We start from the raw sequence: 20,419 nt of genomic DNA, 5'->3' as shown, positions 1-20,419 counted from the left end.
AATACGTCCTCTACTGCTCCTCCTGCTGTTTTGCCCTATTCCTATTGTTCTGGATGAAAATCCTGCTACCCCATGGTCACTTAGCCCGAGGGAATACCTGCTTCCTCTGAATCTTCCTGTCACAATTGCTGTCAGTACTCTTCAGGACTTATAAAAGATGCACTTGTATTCTCATCTTTTCTTGTACAAGTTTTATCACTCTCAGTCATAAGCTCCTTGAGGGTAGAGAGTCTCTTAATCTTAATTTTCTTAATTAATTATTTAATTCAAGATTGATTTCTTCCTCAGGTCACAGTCCAACGTGGGTTGACAGGGAGATTTTGCTTTTCACAAATTCAAGTATCCAGGCTCCAGGGGCACTAGGAAAGAGAAAAGAAAGCTCAGAGAGAAGGCACACCTGCACTTTATGCCTTGGCTAGCTTACTTAACATCGGTGAAACTGATTAAATGCCCTGCAATATACTTAGCCCAGGAAGAAGAAACTGATTTTGGAACATTAACCAGTCCCTGCTGTACCCATCATCCATTCTAATAAATACTTTTCTTTTTTTTAAATTTTTTTTAAAAGATTTTATTTATTTATTTGACAGAGAGAGACACAGCGAGAGAGGGAACACAAGCAGGGAAGTGGGAGAGGGACAAGCAGGCTTCCTGCTGAGCAGGGAGCCCGACATGGGGCTCGATCCCGGGATCCTGGGATCATGACCTGAGCCGAAGGCAGATGCTTAACAACTGAGCCACCCAGGCACCCCTAAATACTTTTCTTAAGCTAAAATAATTTCATGATTATAAGCAAAATATTAATTTGAGAAATTTGCTCTAAGGAAAATTAAAATGCAGGCAGTTATGTTTATATAATATGGAGATCATTTGACCAATAGAAGCATTTTGATTTCCATTATCTAATGATTTCCAATGAAACTGTAGTTAATTATATTTGATGTTGTAAGAGAAAGGATTTTAGAGATGCTCTAAAAAAGATGAACTTTAGCATTTCAGGTAAAGACTAAATATAAATGTGTTATTCAATAAAGAATTGACACTTATTCTGATAGCAGATCAAAGCCTAAATCCTGGATTAGATGATCAAATTTTAACAGCTAACATTTTAATAACTGTCTCCCCCAATGTATCTCAAATGCACTCTATTAGCAAACATGACAGTCCAATTATTTCCATGGTGCTTAGCATTTCATGGTGGCCTACTGCCAACAGTAGAATATGGAGTGGGAAACATGCCAAAGAAGTTAACTGATTTTAAAAGCTAAAATACTGCTAGTGGTGAAAAGTCAGGGTTTATATTGAGGCTAACTACCCTGACCCTGTTTAAACTCATCAGATAAGTAGGTGCCAACGTATTTACTTAAATATTAACTCTTAATATTCTGCTGAAAAAAAATGTAGGTAAGTCAATTTTGCTATAAAGAACATGTTAGTAAATTTTTGTCACATAAAACATTTTATTTAACACTGGAGAATATAAAACAATTCAAAAATACCTTGCTAATCCATTATACATTGATCTGTCTGTATCACAAAATCTAGAGTAAAAAAAAAATCTAGAGTAAAAAAAAAAAAATTAACCTTTCAAAACAGGAAGGAAACACGGAGAAACTGAATAAAGTACAAAAATATGTTTAACCTTGGACTGGATAGGACTTTTCTGTCATTTTATAACCGGTAAGGAAAAGATAAAATAGGAAAATATGTTACTCCTGTAAAAGGCTGAATGAAGGAAAAGATTATAACCATACCTAAGAGTGTCTGATCCACAGTAGGAATTTAATAAAGACATACTGGGTGACTAAATGAATAAATAAATAATACAGTTAAAAGAGGTTTGAACTTAAAGTCAGAAGAATTAGGTTCCAGGCTATGCAATCACCAACTAGCCTTATGATAGCAAATAATAATGAAGGCTTGCTAAGGAATCATTAAAAACACATGCATTGCATCATAAGCCTATGAGGTAGGTACTACTACTATGCCCATTTTACCAACAAGTAAACTGAGGTACAGAGGAGTTAAATAACTTGATGACAGAGCCAGGATCTAAATTCAGGCAGTCTGCCTCCTGAGCTCTCAGTTTTATCTACTGCATTATATTTCTCTTCTATATAATCTTGGGACCCCCTCTTTACTTTCTGAATCATAGCTTCATTTGTGAAATAAAGGTTTTGGATTAGATGTCCCCTAGCGTCTTCTGTATTTCTAAAAAGTTTATCCCAAAGTGGATTTGGATTTATACATATAATTAGTACTCTAAACCAGAGTACTTCCTGTAAAGGGCTAGATAATAAATATTTTACGTTTTGCGGGCCACACATACTGTCACAACTATTCAACTCTGCCATTGTAAAAGAGCAATAGACAATACATAAACAAGCAGTGTTCCAGTAAAACTTTATTTACAGAAAGAGGCTGTAGTTTGTTGGCCTATGTCTAAACCATCATATATAATATAGGAATAGTAAAGACAGGCTTAGCAAGAACAAATTTAGAAATATTCAGCATCATTGTCCTGGGAGAGATCTTGACACATGAGATGTTCAAGTCTTCTGCCTTCAGAACTACATCATTTAGCACATATGACTGTCTATCTGATTATACACATTCAAACACCAAATTTATCTGTCCACTTATTATATATAAATAAAAGATAAGCACACATGGTGTATTTCAAAAAGGTATTTCCAAATAATGGTTAGATTCTCAGCTAGGTCACTCAAGCCTATCAGATGCATGTTATAGCCAAAATAATACCAATATGCAATGAACCACTCACACATGCATACACACACACACACACACACACAAGGAAAACACACATACATTTTAGTTATAATCGCTGTTAAACAGAATTTAGTAAACTATTATTTTTATTAAAAATACATTCCACAACAAACAAGCAGAAAACATATTTGTAACAAGAACATAAGTTGTTTCCTCCCTGTACCTATTAAAGGAGTGGAGGGGAAAGTGTGGTCTAAGGTTTCAAACTATGGTCCTTCTGTATTATTGTAATAATTCAAAACTTTGATATTTCATGCAGCAAATAATCTGATATTCTGCTCTGTGTCTGGCATGGGGCTAGAATTTCTGGGAGACGGGAATTAATAACCTTTGCCTCTGTCCTTCTGAAATATATACTTAATTTTGGGGAGATGACATTCCCAAAGAAAAGTGTTTACTACTGATCCATTTGTTGAATAATAATGCTGGCATTAAATAATGAGAGTGAAAAAAACAATTCAAAATAATATAAGAAATAGCATGTGAGACTATATAATTATTTACAAGAGGGTAGCTAAGAAACCTTTTATAATTTAAGAGAAATGAGAGAATACTTTGGATTAGAGTGACCCAGTAAAGTTTTGGAGTTTATTGGTTATAAGGTTCTTATACTAAAGACAAAGTGGTGTTATATTATTTGAAGGTAGACTGTGGATAACTAAAGATGTGTAACATAAACCTGAAAGTTGCACTAATATAAAGAAAGAAATACATCTAATAAACCAGTGAAGGGGATAATATGCAATCAACTAAAACAATCCAAAAGAAGGCAGGAAAAAAAAGGGGGGGGGAATAAAAACAGTTGAAACAAACAGAAAACAAACAAGATGATAAATGCAAATATAAAATGTAAACCCAAACATATCAATAATTACATGAAATGTAAATGGTCTAAACATCTTAATTAGAAGGCATGATTTGCCAAGACTGGGGAAGGGGTAGAACTAGGCTCAATTTTATGCTGCCTACAATAAAATCACTTTAAACATAAAAATATATAAGGGTAAAGTAAAATAATGGAGAAAGATCACACAAATCCTAAACAACAAAATAAAACCTTGGAATAGCCATATCAATATTAAATTCAGAAGACTATTAAATATTAGATATTAAATTCAGACTTCAAAAGAAAAAATATTACTAGGGATAAACATAGTTATTTCACAAGGATAAAGCAGTTAATTCATCAAAGGTATATAACAATCATAAAATTTATACACCTAATAATTGAGCTTCAAAATGCATGAAGGAAAAACTGATTGAACCGAAAGGAGAAACAGAAAATCCACAATTACAGTTAATTTCAACATTACTCTCACAGTAGCTAAAACAAGTAGCCAGAAAGGTCTGTAAAGATACACAAGACAAACAATACCAAACAACTGATCTGAGATTCACAGACCACTCCACACAAAAACAGCAAAATATATATTTCTTTTAAGTTACATGAAAAGCATTTATGGGTAGATAATCTGGGACATAAAACAATTTTTAAAAAATTTAAAAGGATTAACATAAAGAATGTTCTAGCCACAATGAAATTAAACTAGAAATCAGTAACAGAAATACAGCTGACCCTTGAACAACATGGTGTTTAGGGGAGCTGACACTCCCACTCCCACTCCCCATAGTGGAAGATCCACGTATAACTTCTGACTTGCTCAAAAACGTGACTACCAATAGCCTACTGTTTACTGGAAGCCTTACTGATAACAGTCAATTAATACATATATTTTTGGATATTTTATGTATTATATATTCTTATAATAAACTAAGCTAGACGGAAAAATGTTAAGTCATAAGGAAGAGAAAATACATCTAAAGGACTACACCGTAAAAAAGACTATAAATGAACCTGCGCAGTTCAAATCTGTGTTGTCCAACTGTATACCTGGAAAAATCCCACAATATTTGGAAACTAAATTACACATCTCTAAATAACCCATGTATCAAACAGAAAATCAGAAGGTAAAATATAAAGTATTCCCGACTATATAAAATGTATAAGCAACATATCAAGATTTGTGGATACAACTAAGGCAGTACTTACTGGGAATTTCATAGCACTGAACACTCATACTAGACAAGAAGGGTCTTAAATAAATGACTTTAAGAAACTAGAAAAACACGAGCAAATGAAACTGAAACTAAGTAGAAGGAAATAAAATTCTGAGTGGAAATCAATGGAACAGAAAACTGAAAAAGAGAAATTGTTGAAACTAAAAGCTAGTTCTTTGAGAACATTCATAAACTTCTAGCCAGACAGATCAAGAAAAAACAGAAGATACAAATGAACAATACCAAAACTGAGAGCAATGACATCACCACAAATTCTACACATATTAAAAAGGTAACCAAGTAATATTATGAACAGCTCAATTACTATAAATTTGAAAATTTGATAAAATGGAGAAATTCCTTAAAAGAAATTACCAAAGTTCTCTTAAGAATAAATATGTTGAATAGCCATGTATCTATTAAATTTTTTTTTGTAAAAAATCTTATCACAAAGAAAATTCCAGGCTTCACTGGGAAATTCTACCAAACATTGAAGGAAAAAATGTACCATTTTATACAAACTTCTAGAAAACAGATGAACACTTCTCATTTTATGAAGCCAGCATTACCATGATATCAAAATCAGAAAAAGAAAACTACAGATCAATATCACTTATGAACATAGACATAAAAATCCCTAACAAAATTTTAACAAATCAAATATGACAATATGTAAAAATGATAAAATATTATGACCAAGTAGAGTTAATCTTAGGAATGCAAGGTTGGTTTAGCATTAGAAATGTTGGGAAGTTACCATATCAACAGACCAAAAAAGGGGGGAAGTCATGCAAATATTACTTTCACATAAAGTATTCAATAAAATCATTTCCAAACAGAAATTCTATTCCTGAAACTCTCACCAAAATAGGAATGGAAAGGATTTTCCTCAGCTTGTTTAAGGCATCCACAAGTAACCTACAGCTAATATAATTGCTAGTGTTGAAACACTTCCATTATAAGGGATTTGTCAATTTCTCTTTGCAGTATTTATCTTTTGATAATCAGCTTTATTGAGGTGAAACTTAAAATTCACCTATTCTAAGCACACATTTCACAGTACTTTAAAAAATGTAGTCATGTAGCCATCACTACAATCATGACATAGATGTCCCCTCTGCCTCTATGCAGATAATCCCTTTTCTTCACACCCACCCCCAGCTTAGGCCCTGGAAACCAGTAACATTTTGTCACTATAGATATACCTTTTCTAGAACATCATGTAAATGGAATCCTACAATATGTATACTTTTGTGTGCATCAGTAGGTGGCACTTTTTAATGCTGAGTTGTATTCCATTTTATGGAATGAACTACATTTGTTTATCCATTCACCAGTTGAGGTTTGCGTTGTTTCCCGTTTTGAACTATGATGAATAAAGCTATATTATTCATGCATGCCTTTGTCATGGACATATCTTTTATTTCTTTGGGGGAAATGCCTAGAAGGAATATTGATGAGTCACATAGTGAAGTGTGTGTTTAACCTAATCTGAAAAAGAAAAAAACAAAACAAAAACTAAACTTCCAAAATGGCTGTTGCCGTTTTCATTCCTACAATGAGTCTTATGACATTCACTCCAGCATTTTTCTCTTCAGCATGTTTTTCTTTCTCTACTGCATCCTTTCCACTCACATATAAACATGCTTCCATTTTCCATTTTAAAAAAGTCTTTTGACTCCAGGCCTCCTCTAGCTACCACCCATACTCTCTTTCCCTATGCAGCAATGCTCCTAGAAGGATCAGTCTCTGGTCTTTCCTCTCAGCATCATTAACCCTGCTCCAAACAAACTTCACTACTCCATCAAAACTGCTCTTATCAAAGCCACCAAATCCAGAGATCAATTCTTGTCATCTTTAAAACTACATTTTCACAGTTTAAAATTATTCATCTCTCATTGTGGATTCTGTGAGTGGCAGTGTTGTTATTTCATTTATCCTATCCTGAATATCAAAAATATTTCATTATATGTGCAACCCTCAAAACATGTCTGTTTAATGAATAACCAAAGAAATTTCTTTAACGTCTTGGAATTGGAAAATCAAACTAGAGCATGCCATAATTTAATAATCATAAATTTGGGTAGAATTCTGTTAAGGTTAATTTCTGGGATTTATTTTACCTTCACAGATTCCTTAGATGCTTATGCATAACTACAGAGATGAAATTTTGAAAACAGATATTCAAAGATTTATATATGAGCGCTTAAATTTTTCACAAATTTGTTTATATTGTTATCATAAAATATAGTTTCTTATAATGAATCTTGTAAAATGTAGGAGGTACCCATTCACAAAGTAGAAATAAAGTCTGTCCTAAGGACTTATACTTTAAATAATTACAAACAAAACTGAAAGGCAAGGCAGGTTGTATTTATTTCTAGTCTAAAGAGTATTCTTAAAATAATAGGTACAAAAATAATTTACAATGCTAGCTACATAAACTACCATATTTTACATTTTATTTCACCGAATTGCTGGCTTATTGTTCATAAGACATTTATTTAACAAATGAAAACAAACACCTTCTGGCTCCAGCTGAATTCACTTTTCCAAAATATAACTGTTATTATCTAGATCTTATTTTAGTTTCCAATCAAAATCATCAATGAATATTATAAAACTAAGTTAAAGTTCCTTCTCCATTTGTAGCTCCAATTACCATGTGAGAGCTTTTAAAAAGGAAATAAAGCAAAAAAAATAAAAAAATAAAAAATAAAAAGGAAATAAAGCTGCAATTTCTTAGTATCAATAACAGTAACTCAGGAACAGAATGGAAAGAAATGAAACCATAAACATGTATTACAGCTTTCCAAAATTAAGTTTGAAAGTAGACAAAGCTTGGTATTTTGAGTAACCTCGGACTCTCTTACTTAACTCCTATCAACCAGAGCTAAAGGGAGCAATATGTCAAATTAACTTGCTCAATTTTCTTTTCTCAACTTTTTCAGTGCCCTTTATGAACACCATTACTGAGCAGCTACTGTTAGCATTTACAGCATAAAACCTAATTTTGGAAGGTTGATATTACAATAGCCTAAATATCACAAAACTGAAAACTGTATGGTGCCAGTTGTCTCACGACACTGAAACAAAAAATGAGTTTGTGGATGAGCTGTATTTTTGGTTTAAAAAAAAAAAGGCTTCAAAATGGTTTTAATGGTTGATTTATATTTAAATGTAAGTAATGCATACAAAATGACTACTACCTATAATTTAGAAAAACTTGTTAAAATTGCTAACTGAAAATATTTTTGTGTATTATTTTTCATATATTAAATGTGACAGTTATAAGAAAATAGACCTTAGCATATTATATTAATCTCATTGGAGCAAAGCCTTCTATTTAAATAAAACACTGTGTTAGTCATTTAAAATAATTTAGAAATTATTCTCCTTAATGTTTTTAAGTTCAGTACAAATAAAATTTATCACTAAGAAAAATGCATAATAAATGAAAATCAAATGCTTATCAGTATGAAATAACCAATCTTTCTTTTAAATGAACCGTGTAGAGCCTACATTTCACATGAAAAATTGTAAGTTGATATAGGTATCAAAAGCAATTCCTAGAAAAACAATTATGTCTGAGAACAATAGTTTTCTTAGCATTTGCCATGTTAAATATCATTTATTTCCTCCACATGTAAAATCAGTAATTGTGGCTTTGTCTATTTTCCTTTATATGTGCAGACAAAACATGAAGAAAACAAATGTCTTCCTTGTTTCTATGGACTCTATCTCTGGCTAGTCAAACGATTATTTATAATATTGATACTTCTTTCAAAACTCATTTGGAAAAATAATACTTTAATCTTCTGGTGAAGAAAGAGATGTCGGTTGAGACTAGCTCTTAAACATAAAGAAGTATAAGTAAATTAGATCTGATTCTAAAACAATGTCACAGAACAATGAACTTAACAAAAATGAATTTACTTCATGTCACAAATTGAGATAATTCCTACTTGAATATATATTATTATATTGAAAAAGTCCCAGTATTGATTCACAATATGTGTATTCACAAAGCATATGTTGTTATAGATACAGAAAACAAATAAGTCCCTCTGTTTCCTTTACAAATAAATAAAACACGACATTTAACTGTGCACTCCACCATCTATGTGCTCTGCACTCTAATGTTCCGCATGTCTCTCAGCACCACTGGTCGGTAGTTTTGTTCCAAAATCTCCATGTATTCAAGGTAATCACTCACTCGAAAACCATGCAGTGCTTCTTCCTGTCAAAAAATACAAACAGAAGTTAATTCACTGGGGTAAAAAAACACAATTCTAAGTTAATGAATTTTAAATAGTTGACTTTTTTTTTTCAGCTATAGATGGGGGCTGTAAATGTGTAATTGCTTTTTATCTAGTAGGCTGTGTATGTATGTGATAGCAAGAAATCATGTACCTATGAAACAAGGGTGTCTGTTTTTAAAACCAAATATGGTTTACAGCTAAAAAAAAAAAAAAAAGACAAACTCTTAGATAATGAAATCTTCCTAATATTTTGGATGAAGTTTCAATTATAGAATGATTGTTCGTATTTGCAATTAATAAAGACCCTAAAGCTTATCAAAGGATACTATAATGTTGCAAGAAATATCTGTTCTACAGCTCTGAAGGTTCATAAAACCTTCAATAGTCTGTAACTCATAATGTTGGTACAACACATGTCTATGCTAATTCTGAATTTAACGGTTAGTGTCCTAAATGAGGCACTCAAGAATAAATTAAAACAGGAGGAATATTCACTTAGAATCTTGGAGACTTTAAGGGATTTGTACAGCTATTTCTTTTAGCATTTCCAAAGATTAGCTATGCAGTACCTACCCTCCAAAGTAAAACAAAAATTCTAAAGAAAAATCATATCTGATCCAATGTAGTATTATGTCCAGAGTTTTGGAAGCTATTTTAAAAATTGGACAATTCATGCCTTTCTAGAGATTACAGTTTAAAGGTAAAAGTTACTAACAAAAACCAAAAGTAGTTCAAAAAGAAAAGATAATATATTATCCTATACCAGATATTGTGTGAGAGACAGTCTATAGATGAGACACATGAATGTATAACAACTAGAAAAACATTACATGCAATTCTCACTAAGAATGAATGTTTGTAAAGGCCTCCCTCAGATGTCACTGCTCACTTATTTAAGTAATAGTTCACAGCTTGCAAATAACTTGGGAGAACTTATACTTATTTTGCCATGTATCACCTAAAATATGGGTAACCTGGAGGAATAGTTGGTACATTAAAAAAAATTATTACTGATCTATAAGTCTGATGTTATAGCTAAAAGAACTAAATGATGTATGCATAATATTATAACATTGGCTAGAGCTAATTCCTTCCAACATAAATATTTGAACTTCACTCTTAATTTTAAAAATAATTGTAATGTTATCTATTTTTTTATTTCTTCATTAACTCATTCATTCTTGATTATAAACTGAAGACACAAAGATTAATTTGGCAAGTCCCTGTCCTAAAACATTAACAGCTGCGGTATACATTGTGTCTCCAGTTTTATGTATAAGCAACTCAATCAAAGGGAAGATGTTAATCTTATGAATAGCAGAAAAATACTGGTCTTCATAAATTTCTCTCCTATCAAAAAATATTTCACTTTGCTTTTGGGGAAAAATAGGATTGAAGTAAGACCATCCTTACTGTTTAAGAATTCACTTTAAACAGTTACCGTTGTGGTCATGGAAATATTTATGAATTTATCCATTCTTTTCATTCAAGTTATGTGTGATCTGGCACTGATCAACTCCTCATTAAAACTATATCTCAGTTGGAGAGAAATTATAGTAATGTGTTATTCTAACCAGATAAAAACCCAATGTCAGAAAAATTGCTTTAGTGCATATTCATGATTTTTAAAAGAATGCTTATTGTTCATTAACTGAATCACAATAGGAGATTACACCATTTGAACAATAGCTCTAATAATTCTTTTCTGGGAAAAAATATGCAAAATCTATTGAACATCTTTTAATTACTGTCCCACTTAATTTATAAATAAAAACTACTTATGGAGAACCATTGTTATCACTTGTTTTACATATATTTATTCCTTGAGATGTTTTTTGAATTATTGCTTTAATTTTGGACATTAATTTTAAAATAAAGAGAAAATACCCTGATAACTATACTGAAGAGACACCCATAATGCAAACTGGTGCAACCACTCTGGAAAACAGTATGGAGTTTCCTCAAAAAGGTAAAAATAGAACTACCTTAGAACCCAGTAATTGCACTACGAGGTATTTATCCAAAGGATACAAATATAGTTATTCGAAGGGGCACATGAACCCCAATGTTTATAGCAGCACTAACCACAATAGCCAAAATATGAGAAGAGCCCAAATGTCCATCGGCTGATGAATGGATAACGAAGAGGTGGTAATATATACACAATGGAATATTATGCAGCCATCAAAAGAATGAAATCTTGCCATTTATAGGGATGTGGATGGAGCTAGAGAGTATTATGCTAAGCAAAATAAGTCAGTCAAAACAAATACCATATGATTTCACTCATCTGTGGAATTTAAGAAGTAAAACAGATGAACATGGGGGAAAAAAGGGAGGCGAACCATAAAACAGATTCTTAACTATAGAGAACAAACTGAGGGTTGCTGGAGGGAAGGAGTTTGGGGGATGGGTTAAATGGGTGATGGGGATTATGGAGGGCCCTTGTGATAAGCACTGGGTATTGTATGTTAGTAATGAATCACTGAATTCTACTCCTGAAACTAATATTACACTGAATGTTAACCGGAATTTAAATAAAAACTTGAAACAAAAAAAAATGGCCAATTATGTGTATAAAGGTCATATTTCATAAGAGAAAAATATTCATTTTTAAAAGAATGTTTTTAAATGATGTAGTTCATTATTTAATTTTACAATTTATAACTCTGAATAAAATCTTCAGAATCTCCAATTCTATTTTTTGTCTTCAGAGTGGTATACTTTTCATTTTATCCTAAATGTTCTCTAATGACTTCAGTGGATAACTTTACTTTGTAATTATAACCATTTAAACTGCCAGCTTATCATTCAATTTATAACAGACCATTTCCTCAGAATACCGCTTTATCATTTTGTTTATAGACCTCAGTATAAAAATATGAATTCCCTTATTCCTTTTTATTTAAAGTAATCTCTACCCTGAACACGGGGCTTGAATTTATGACCCCGAGATCAAGAGTTGCATGCTCCACCGACTGAGCCAGCCAGGCCCACCTGAATTCCCTTATCCTTTAAATAAGCAGACATATGTAATTATATAAGGCAACACTATCCCTTTTTTGTATAAACAATGCACTATTTCAAGTTTTTTTTAATATGTTACTTATGAAGTGGTTTATATTTTGGCTAGAAGTTCATTTTGAGCATATTGCATTTTCTTTTTTGTACCTAACGGTTTTTCAACCAGTGTGCCTTCAATGATTGGCTCTCTTCATTAATTCTGGGTTTCAAATGTTGAATCATCAAAAAGCATTAAAAATTACTATTCTAGGGCACCTGGGTGGCTCAGTCGGTGAAGCGTCTGCCTTCAGCTCAGGTCATGATCCCAGGGTCCTGGGATCGAGTCGCTCAGGTTCCCTGCACAGCGGGGAGTCTGCTTCTTCCTCTCCCTCTGCCTCTCCCCTCTGCTCGTGCTCTCTCGCTCACTCTCTCAAATAAATAAAATCTTTTAAAAAATTAAAATAAAAATTACTATTCTAAACCACAGTATTTCATGTGCATTCAATATTACATGATATGACATATACACAGCTTGCCTCTCTCCTTTATATACAGAACCCAGTTTCAAATATGTATCCACTGATTTTCTTTTACTATTGAGAACATTTAATTAGAAGGTCCACTGAATTCAGGGTTTTTAAAAGGGTAACCAGACTAGTCAGTGAGAGACAACCTGATATACTAGGAAGGAGTACAAGATTTGGATTCATACCAAAAATGGGTTCAAACTCCCCTGTATTAGTTACTAGGTGTATGAACCTGGGGAAGTTTACTGACACTCTAAGCCTCAATTTCTCACGTGCAAATGCAGACAATAATGGCATAAGGTTGTACTGTCTGAACTCCTTTTCATGGACTATAAAACCTTATATGATCTGGCTCCTGACTCCTCTCTTACTGTTCTATCTCACCTTGTTCTGGCCACAGTGGTCATCTCAACACTTTCTAAGTGGGCTAACCTCATACTTACCTCTAAGATTCTGCTTTTGCCTTTCTTCCTATTTAGAATTTTGCCCTGAAGTCCTTGCATTGCTTTTTCCTTTGCTTCATTCAGATCTCTGCTTACTCTCTCAGAGTAGCCTTTGTTGGACTCTATCTAAATAGCATCTCTGACTTAGTCTGACTCTCTTAAGATGTTTGATTTCCTTATAATAAGATCTATCAATACCCAAAGCATTATATATTTATTCAAATATTTGTCTACCAGTAGAATGAAAGGTCAATGTGGGTAGGGACATGGCCCGTCTTGTGACAGAGCTGTGCCTGGGACACAGCTGTTGTACAATAGTTGACTAACTCAATGAGGGAATTAACAATACCCATAAATCCCTTTGCTCAGTGCCTGGCATTCAATAAGCACTCAAGGTATTAATGGTTTCACAGTAAAAACATCTTTATTAACTGATGGCCTCTAAAGTGGCTAAGTTAGATTTTCTTGATCACGCTACAAATCTATAATGTTCAACATCGAAGATTATTGACTCCAGTCTGTTTTTCAACCTCTTGCTAAAAAGATAAGGGAACAGTTCACTTAAAATATTATATTGTCTTATCTTGCAACTTCTCAGGAATATGCCTCTTATAGAAATCAAGCTATACCTATACTTTCAAACATTACTTGTATCAGTTAAAGTTTCCAAAAATAATTTCTAGCAAAAATTTTTTTTTTTTTTTTTTTTTTAGCAAAAATGTTTTTAGAGCTACTGCAAGCCCTGTAAATTTGGAATTTGAATCAAAGATAAGTCTTTTGGGTTGGTAAATAAATACAAAGTACAAAAAGATTGAGTGTGCTAACATTACATGCCTTAGTTTTATGACTTCAGGATCAAGTTTAGGTATTTTCTGCTATATTCTTTCCCAAATTTAATTATTAATGCATTTGAAAGGTGATTTCAAAAAGAGATAATAGTTCTTTATAAAGTGAAAAAAAGTCACTTTGAGTGGGTTAAATAGGAACAATAATCACCTGGAGACATATAAAAGTTTACCACAAAAGGTGTAGAATTTAATATGCACTGAGATAACTTAAAGGATTTACATGAATATCAAATCTCACATAAGAAGCATCAAATTATATAGTAAGAGTCACATGAGAGAAGGAGTTTTGTGAACTTAGCTCTGCTCTTTACCTTTGCTAGAGATGATTTTTTGTGTGTTGTGTTTGACCTATCATGAAAAAGGACCTTCTTTCTTGGTCAAAGTGGTAGAAAAACAACCAATCTGTAAGTAATGTTTTTTCTAATATGTTTCTCCTGGGGTGCTTGGTATAATAGAAATTTCTAAGCCCAATAGCCCCCAAACTTTTAAATCCCTGGTCTTGGCATTCTGGATTCAAGTTTCAAAGGTAACATTTTTACATATTCTAAAGGTTTCAAGCTATTTGAGATTTTATACTAAAACCTGGCAACTCAGGCCTGTCATGAAAATTGTTTTGGTAGGTCTGTGGAGGAGTCTAGATATGTCAGTTTTAATAAGCACACTAATGATCCTCAGTATTAGGGAAGTTTATATAGTGTGTGTAGTTCTGGATAGAGTATGAGGTTCAAAAATATTTAGGAAAGAGAATGTAAAAGATTTTAACTCATACCACCTCACACTGATCAGAATGGCTAAAATTAACGACTCAGGAAACAAGAGATGTTGGCGAGGATGCAGAGAAGGGGGAACCCTCTCACACTGTTAGTGGGAATGCAAACTGGTGCAGCTACTCTGGAAAACAGTATGGAGATTCCTCAAAAAGTTAAAAATTCAACTATCCCATGACCCAGCAATTACACTACTAGGTATTTATCCAAAGGACACAAACGTAATGATATCGAAAGGGCACATACACCCCAATGTTTATAGCAGCAATGTCCACAATAGCCAAAATATGGAAAGAGCCCAGATGTCCATCAATAGATGAATAGATATATAAGATGTGGTATATATATACAATGGAATATTAGCCATCAAACAGAAAGAAATCTTACCATTTGCAATGATGTGGATGGAACTAGAGGGTATTATGCTAAGTGAAGTAAGGCAGAGAAAGACAAATACCATATGATTTCACCCATATGTGGAATTTAAGAAAGAAAACAGATGAATATAGGGGAAAGGAAGAAAAAATAAAATAAAATGAAAACAGAGGTAGGCAAACCATAAGAGGCTCTTTAACTACAGGAAACAAACTGAAGGCTGCTGCAGGGGAGGGGGTTTGGGGATGGGGAAATTGGGTGATGGTTATTAAGGAGGGCACTTGATGTAATGAGCACGGGTTGCACTTATATGCAACTGATGAATCACTAAATTCCATCCCTGAAACTAATAATACAGTATATGTTAACTAAACTGAATTTAAATAAAAAATTTAAAAATAATAAATAATTTATAAAATTATAAAAATAAATAATAAATAAATAAATAAATAAAATAATTAATTTTAACTTAGCTGAGGGATACATGGGCATATGTGATGGCTAGGGAGATGATACAATTCTGGCTGCATAAATGAGGGAATAAACCTTGATCAGATACAATGTAAGAGAATGATCCTGACCTAGATCTGAAGTATATGCCAGGTATTACTATGATTTACTAAGATGTCTACAGGGCTAGAGAAGAAAAAATGAGAGCAAAAGTATATAGTCTAGCTATGGACTCGGAAAAAAGGCCTATTTTGCTTGCTGTGTTCTCTACACATCTTTTTCTTCAGTTAATAACAAGAGAAGGATGGGACAGAGAGGGGACAGGGATGTAGATATTCAAATAACTCCTAACTTTTTTTTTAAAGCACTTGCTATGTGCCAGATAATGTTCTAGAAGTATTTTACAAAAAGGTATCACTTAATTCCTCAACAATTCCATGTAATAGGTATTATTTCACAACGAATTATACAGATGAGAAAACTGAGGCACAGAGAGGTTAAGCAAGGTATCCAAGCTTACAGAGTGATAGAGCCAGAATCTGAATACAGGCAAACTCAAGCGATATAAGAACAATGAAAAACACTTATTGCAAACCACAGTTAACATAAAACTGAACGTGTTTTATCTATTCTCTCAGATGATGAATTATTTTTTGTATTATGTATACTTCTGTCTTTTAAAAGCTTAGCAATTCATGTGATGTTTCTCAGTCTGATCTCCATTCCTTACCCTGTCAACATGTTCTGGTAACAGCTGCAGGAACAACAACAAAATTCCTCTTGACAATTTACTGATTGGATTGAAATTAATCTGATTTTTTCATAATTATAAATTGATTTTGCCATAACATGCACGATTTAGTTGAAGCATTTTAATTAAGTATTTTGAGCCTTCACAGCCTGATTTTCACTGGAAGGCATTCTTTTCCTAGCCTGGCATTTCAGTGAAGTTTTCCCCAAGTTGAACTCAATTGAATTCACAAACTAAAACCAAGATCACTGCCAAGCTGTTATCATGCTAGAGAGAAATGCAATATAGCCAGTTGGCTAAAACAGTGGGTCTTCTCAAGTACTATTAAACTCTTTCTAAACTGGCTTGCTTTCATGAGTGAGTGAGACTGAGAAAGAGAGAGAAAGAGAAAGAGACACTCCACTGAAAACAAACTTTAGACTTTCAAGCTCACTGGTATATTTGAGAGTACTGTACTTATTTTTCTGGGTGATGTTTTTCTTTCTGGTAAGTGTGATGCCCATCATCTGTCACAGATTAAAACTTCCAGGACCCTAAATCCAAGGATTAAGCCCTTCAGCAAACCATCAAAAGTTGTCTTAGCTCAGGATCGATGTATCAATCACCACATGTGGGAATAATGCACTTATTATACATAATATATAATAATGCTGCTCTATTATCAAACCCACTTATTTGTTGTGTCTACAAAGATATTGTGGAAAACTCAGAAAACACCTTGCTGATATCATCTTATATCCATGCCATTCATTTAATCATTTAGTGGTTTAGCCAAAAGAGGAAAAATAAAGTATTTGGGGTTTGGGGGTGATTTTGTTTTTCAAGTAAACCTGGTTTGACTATTCATGTTCACCACCTGGTCTAAGAAATTCCAAATCATCTTTTTAATACATTGATCATGAAGAATTGCTCAGTGGGCTATCAGAAACATAGGCAATGAGTCTAGACTCCCAATTACCTAATTTAAAATCTTGAGCCTAAACCCAAATGAATACAAATGGGTTAATACTATCTCTATACTATATGCTTCAGACAGATTATTATTATTCCTAAAGCAATGCTTCTATCATGTCACTCTCTGTCAATAAATGAAGCTTAAACCAGGAATATTTTAACTGCATATTTTCAATCTTCTGGAACCATCTCATTACCTGAAGTTTCTCAGGAGAAACTGATAATAGTTGAAAACATGTTTGCGGTTTTTCTATATTTTGGAAAACTTTCAATTGGGCCTGAGTATTTGAACATATTTACCATAGTCAGATGCTTATTTTATCTATTTTTATATAACGATTCAATGCCCTCCTTTTAAAAAGTTTTGTTATGAAAGAAGTATGGACCCATTCTTCAAAAATAAAAACAATAACAACAACAAATACACTAAAAAGTAAAAGTCCTCTGTTCTACTTCACCTCTTCAGAAGCAATCATATTTAAATATGTATAGTCAGAAAATAACATGTAATCTATGTAAGAATAATATTATGGTTGTGGTATATAGTTATATGGAGAATTACTAAGGTTTTTTTTTTTACCCTTTGTACAAGTCTGAGATTTCTGGATTAGAAAGTATAAAACATAATTTCCCAGGTTTAATCCTTATAACTACAGTTGAACGAGAAATTTTTAAATCCTATAACTATTTCTGACTTGCGTTGTGTTCAAGGAACGGAAAAATGAACATAACTTTTTAATCCTTATAACTACAGTTGAACGAGAAATTTTTAAATCCTATAACTATTTCTGACTTGGGTTGTGTTCAACGGAAGGAAAAATGAACATCACTTTATTAGCTAAAGTTTCATTATTGGTTAATATGTGAATAAGTGGAAAAGAGTCTATGTATGTTTATATACATGGGAAACAACAGGTCATAACAGGGCTTTATAGAGTAAAGGGGCATGTAAATCCATATTTAAATAAACCACGCTGGAATTTATCTCACAAGAAAAATAACTGCCCATCAAAAGAGTTCAGTGAACTTGAGACCTACCTGTTGAAAATAAAACAAAAAATAAAATGAAGTCCAATATCAGAATGATATTTTTCCTAATCCCTGAGATGAATGCAAATAGAAGGAGTAAGAAGTAAGGTTAGTTCCAGGACAAGTGCTAAAATTAATTCTTTGCCAACATGTTCTTAGTTTGGATTTAAATCAATTCAATTAAAATTTTAGTAATTTAAATAGGACTTGAGTAGTAACCTTTTCCCCCTCATTTAAAAATTCTTGAGTTTTAAACTGATAGCATTATCAAGAAGTAATCAACAAAGAGAAGAAACTGCAATAATCATCAACATTAATTAGATTTAAAGAATTTAGTAATGTTTGTTACTAAATGTGAACAAAAATAAGTTCATCTTTCCCTTTATATGTATTATTTGTTTATTCTATCAACAAATATTTATTGGGCACCTATTATATGCCAGGTACTGTTCAAGGCATTGAAAATACATTAGTAAACGAGATGGACAAAATCACTATCCTTGTGGAACATAAACATTATACTAAGGAAGATTGACAAAAATATATATTAAAAAATTTCAGCTAGTGACAAACACTCTAAGAGAAACTGAAGTGGGATAAAAGGTTAGAGCATTACAGGTTAGAGGATATTATAAGCTCCTGGGAAAATTTCAGACTCTGAAATTCCTATAATTGACCACGGTAGTGATGAAAGTGTCACTTACTAAAAAGGAACCCACATTTTGTCCTCAACATAATCCCCATTTTTTTAACCATCCCTGTTCTCCAAATTACTTCTTGCAGATAATTGTTTTCTTTTTCTACCTAAGTTTTCCTTTTACATGTACAATCATTGTCTTGGTATATTTTTTTCATTAAAAATGTTCCTAAGGAGTGCCTGGGTGGCTCAGTCGGTTGAGCATCCAACTCTTGATTTCAGCTCAGGTTATGCTCTTGGGACAGTGAGATGGAGCCCTGCGTCAGGCTACCTGCTGGGCATGGAGCCTGCTCAAGATTCTCTCTCCCCCTGCCCCTCAACCCCACCCTGCTCATGCTCACTCTCGCTCTCTCTCTCTTAAAAAAAAAAAAAAAGTTCCTAAGATAACAATTCTAGTGATACATGTAGACAGTTTGAGACCTTTTGAAGTCAGTATTAATGAAATAAAAATTCTTGATAGTTTGGCAATCTTGAATAATCAATGACATTTATTTATAGAACATCATGATTAAAGGGGAAAGAGCTCTGACAAGTATCTAGTGGTAAAGAATAACGATAAAATTAAAACTACAATGAGATACCACCTCACACCAGTCAGAATGGCTAAAATTAGTAAGTCAGGAAATGACAGATGTTCGCGAGGATGCGGAGAAAGGGGAACCCTCCTACACTGTTGGTGGGAATGTAAGCTGGTGCAGCCACTCTGGAAAACAGAATGGAGGTTCTTCAAAAAGTTGAAAATAGAGCTACCCCATGACCTAGCAATTGCACTACTGGGTATTTACCCCAGAGATATAAATGTAGTAATCCGTAGGGGCACCTGTACCCCAATGTTTATAGCAGCAATGTCCACAATAGCCAAACTATGGAAAAAGCCCAGATGTCCATCACAGATGAATGAATAAAGAAATGTGGTGTACACACACACACACACACACACACACACACACACACAATGGAATATTATGCATCCATCAAAAAATGAAACCTTGCCATTTGCAATGACGCAGATGGAACTAGAGGGTATGATGCTAAGTGAAATAAGTCAATCAGAGAAAGACAATAATCATATGATCTCACTGATATGTGGAAATTGAGAAACAAGGCAGAGGATCATAGGGGAAAAGAGGAAAAAATGAAACAAGATGAAACCAGCGAGGGAGACAAACCGTAAGAGACTCTTAATCTCAGGAAATAAACTGAAGGTTGCTGGAGTCAAGGTGGGGTTGGAGGCATGGGGTGGCTAGGAGATGGACACTGGGGAGGGTATGTGTTGTGGGGAGTGCTGTGTATTGTGTAAGACTGATGAATCACAGACCTATACCCCTGAAACAAATAATACATTATATGTTAATTTTAAAAAGTAAAAAAAAAATAATGATAAAATTAACTAACATAGAAATTATTTGCTGTCTAGAGAAAACCTAGCAAAGGACAAATGCTGGTTTTGGTGTATGCATGT

General features: G+C 33.2%; 1 protein-coding gene across 6 annotated transcripts in view; it reads right to left on the bottom strand.

The window, feature by feature from the left end:
• Window positions 1-7,208: 7,208 nt before the first annotated feature.
• The window catches only part of TBC1D32 (TBC1 domain family member 32), a 201,245-nt gene continuing 188,034 nt past the window's right edge, over window positions 7,209-20,419 (bottom strand). For all 6 annotated transcript variants that reach the window (XM_078054793.1, XM_036118997.2, XM_078054794.1 and 3 more), the window contains one exon: window positions 7,209-9,091. In XM_078054793.1, coding sequence (XP_077910919.1) covers window positions 8,972-9,091 — 120 coding nt within the window. In that variant the 3' untranslated portion in view covers window positions 7,209-8,971. The remainder of the gene's footprint in view (window positions 9,092-20,419) is intronic.

Source organism: Halichoerus grypus, chromosome 9 (genome assembly GCF_964656455.1).
Source record: "Halichoerus grypus chromosome 9, mHalGry1.hap1.1, whole genome shotgun sequence".
NCBI classification, from domain to species: domain Eukaryota; kingdom Metazoa; phylum Chordata; class Mammalia; order Carnivora; family Phocidae; genus Halichoerus; species Halichoerus grypus.
The sequence above is the reverse complement of the archived record's forward strand: the minus strand, read 5'-3'. Positions and strand labels throughout refer to the sequence as shown.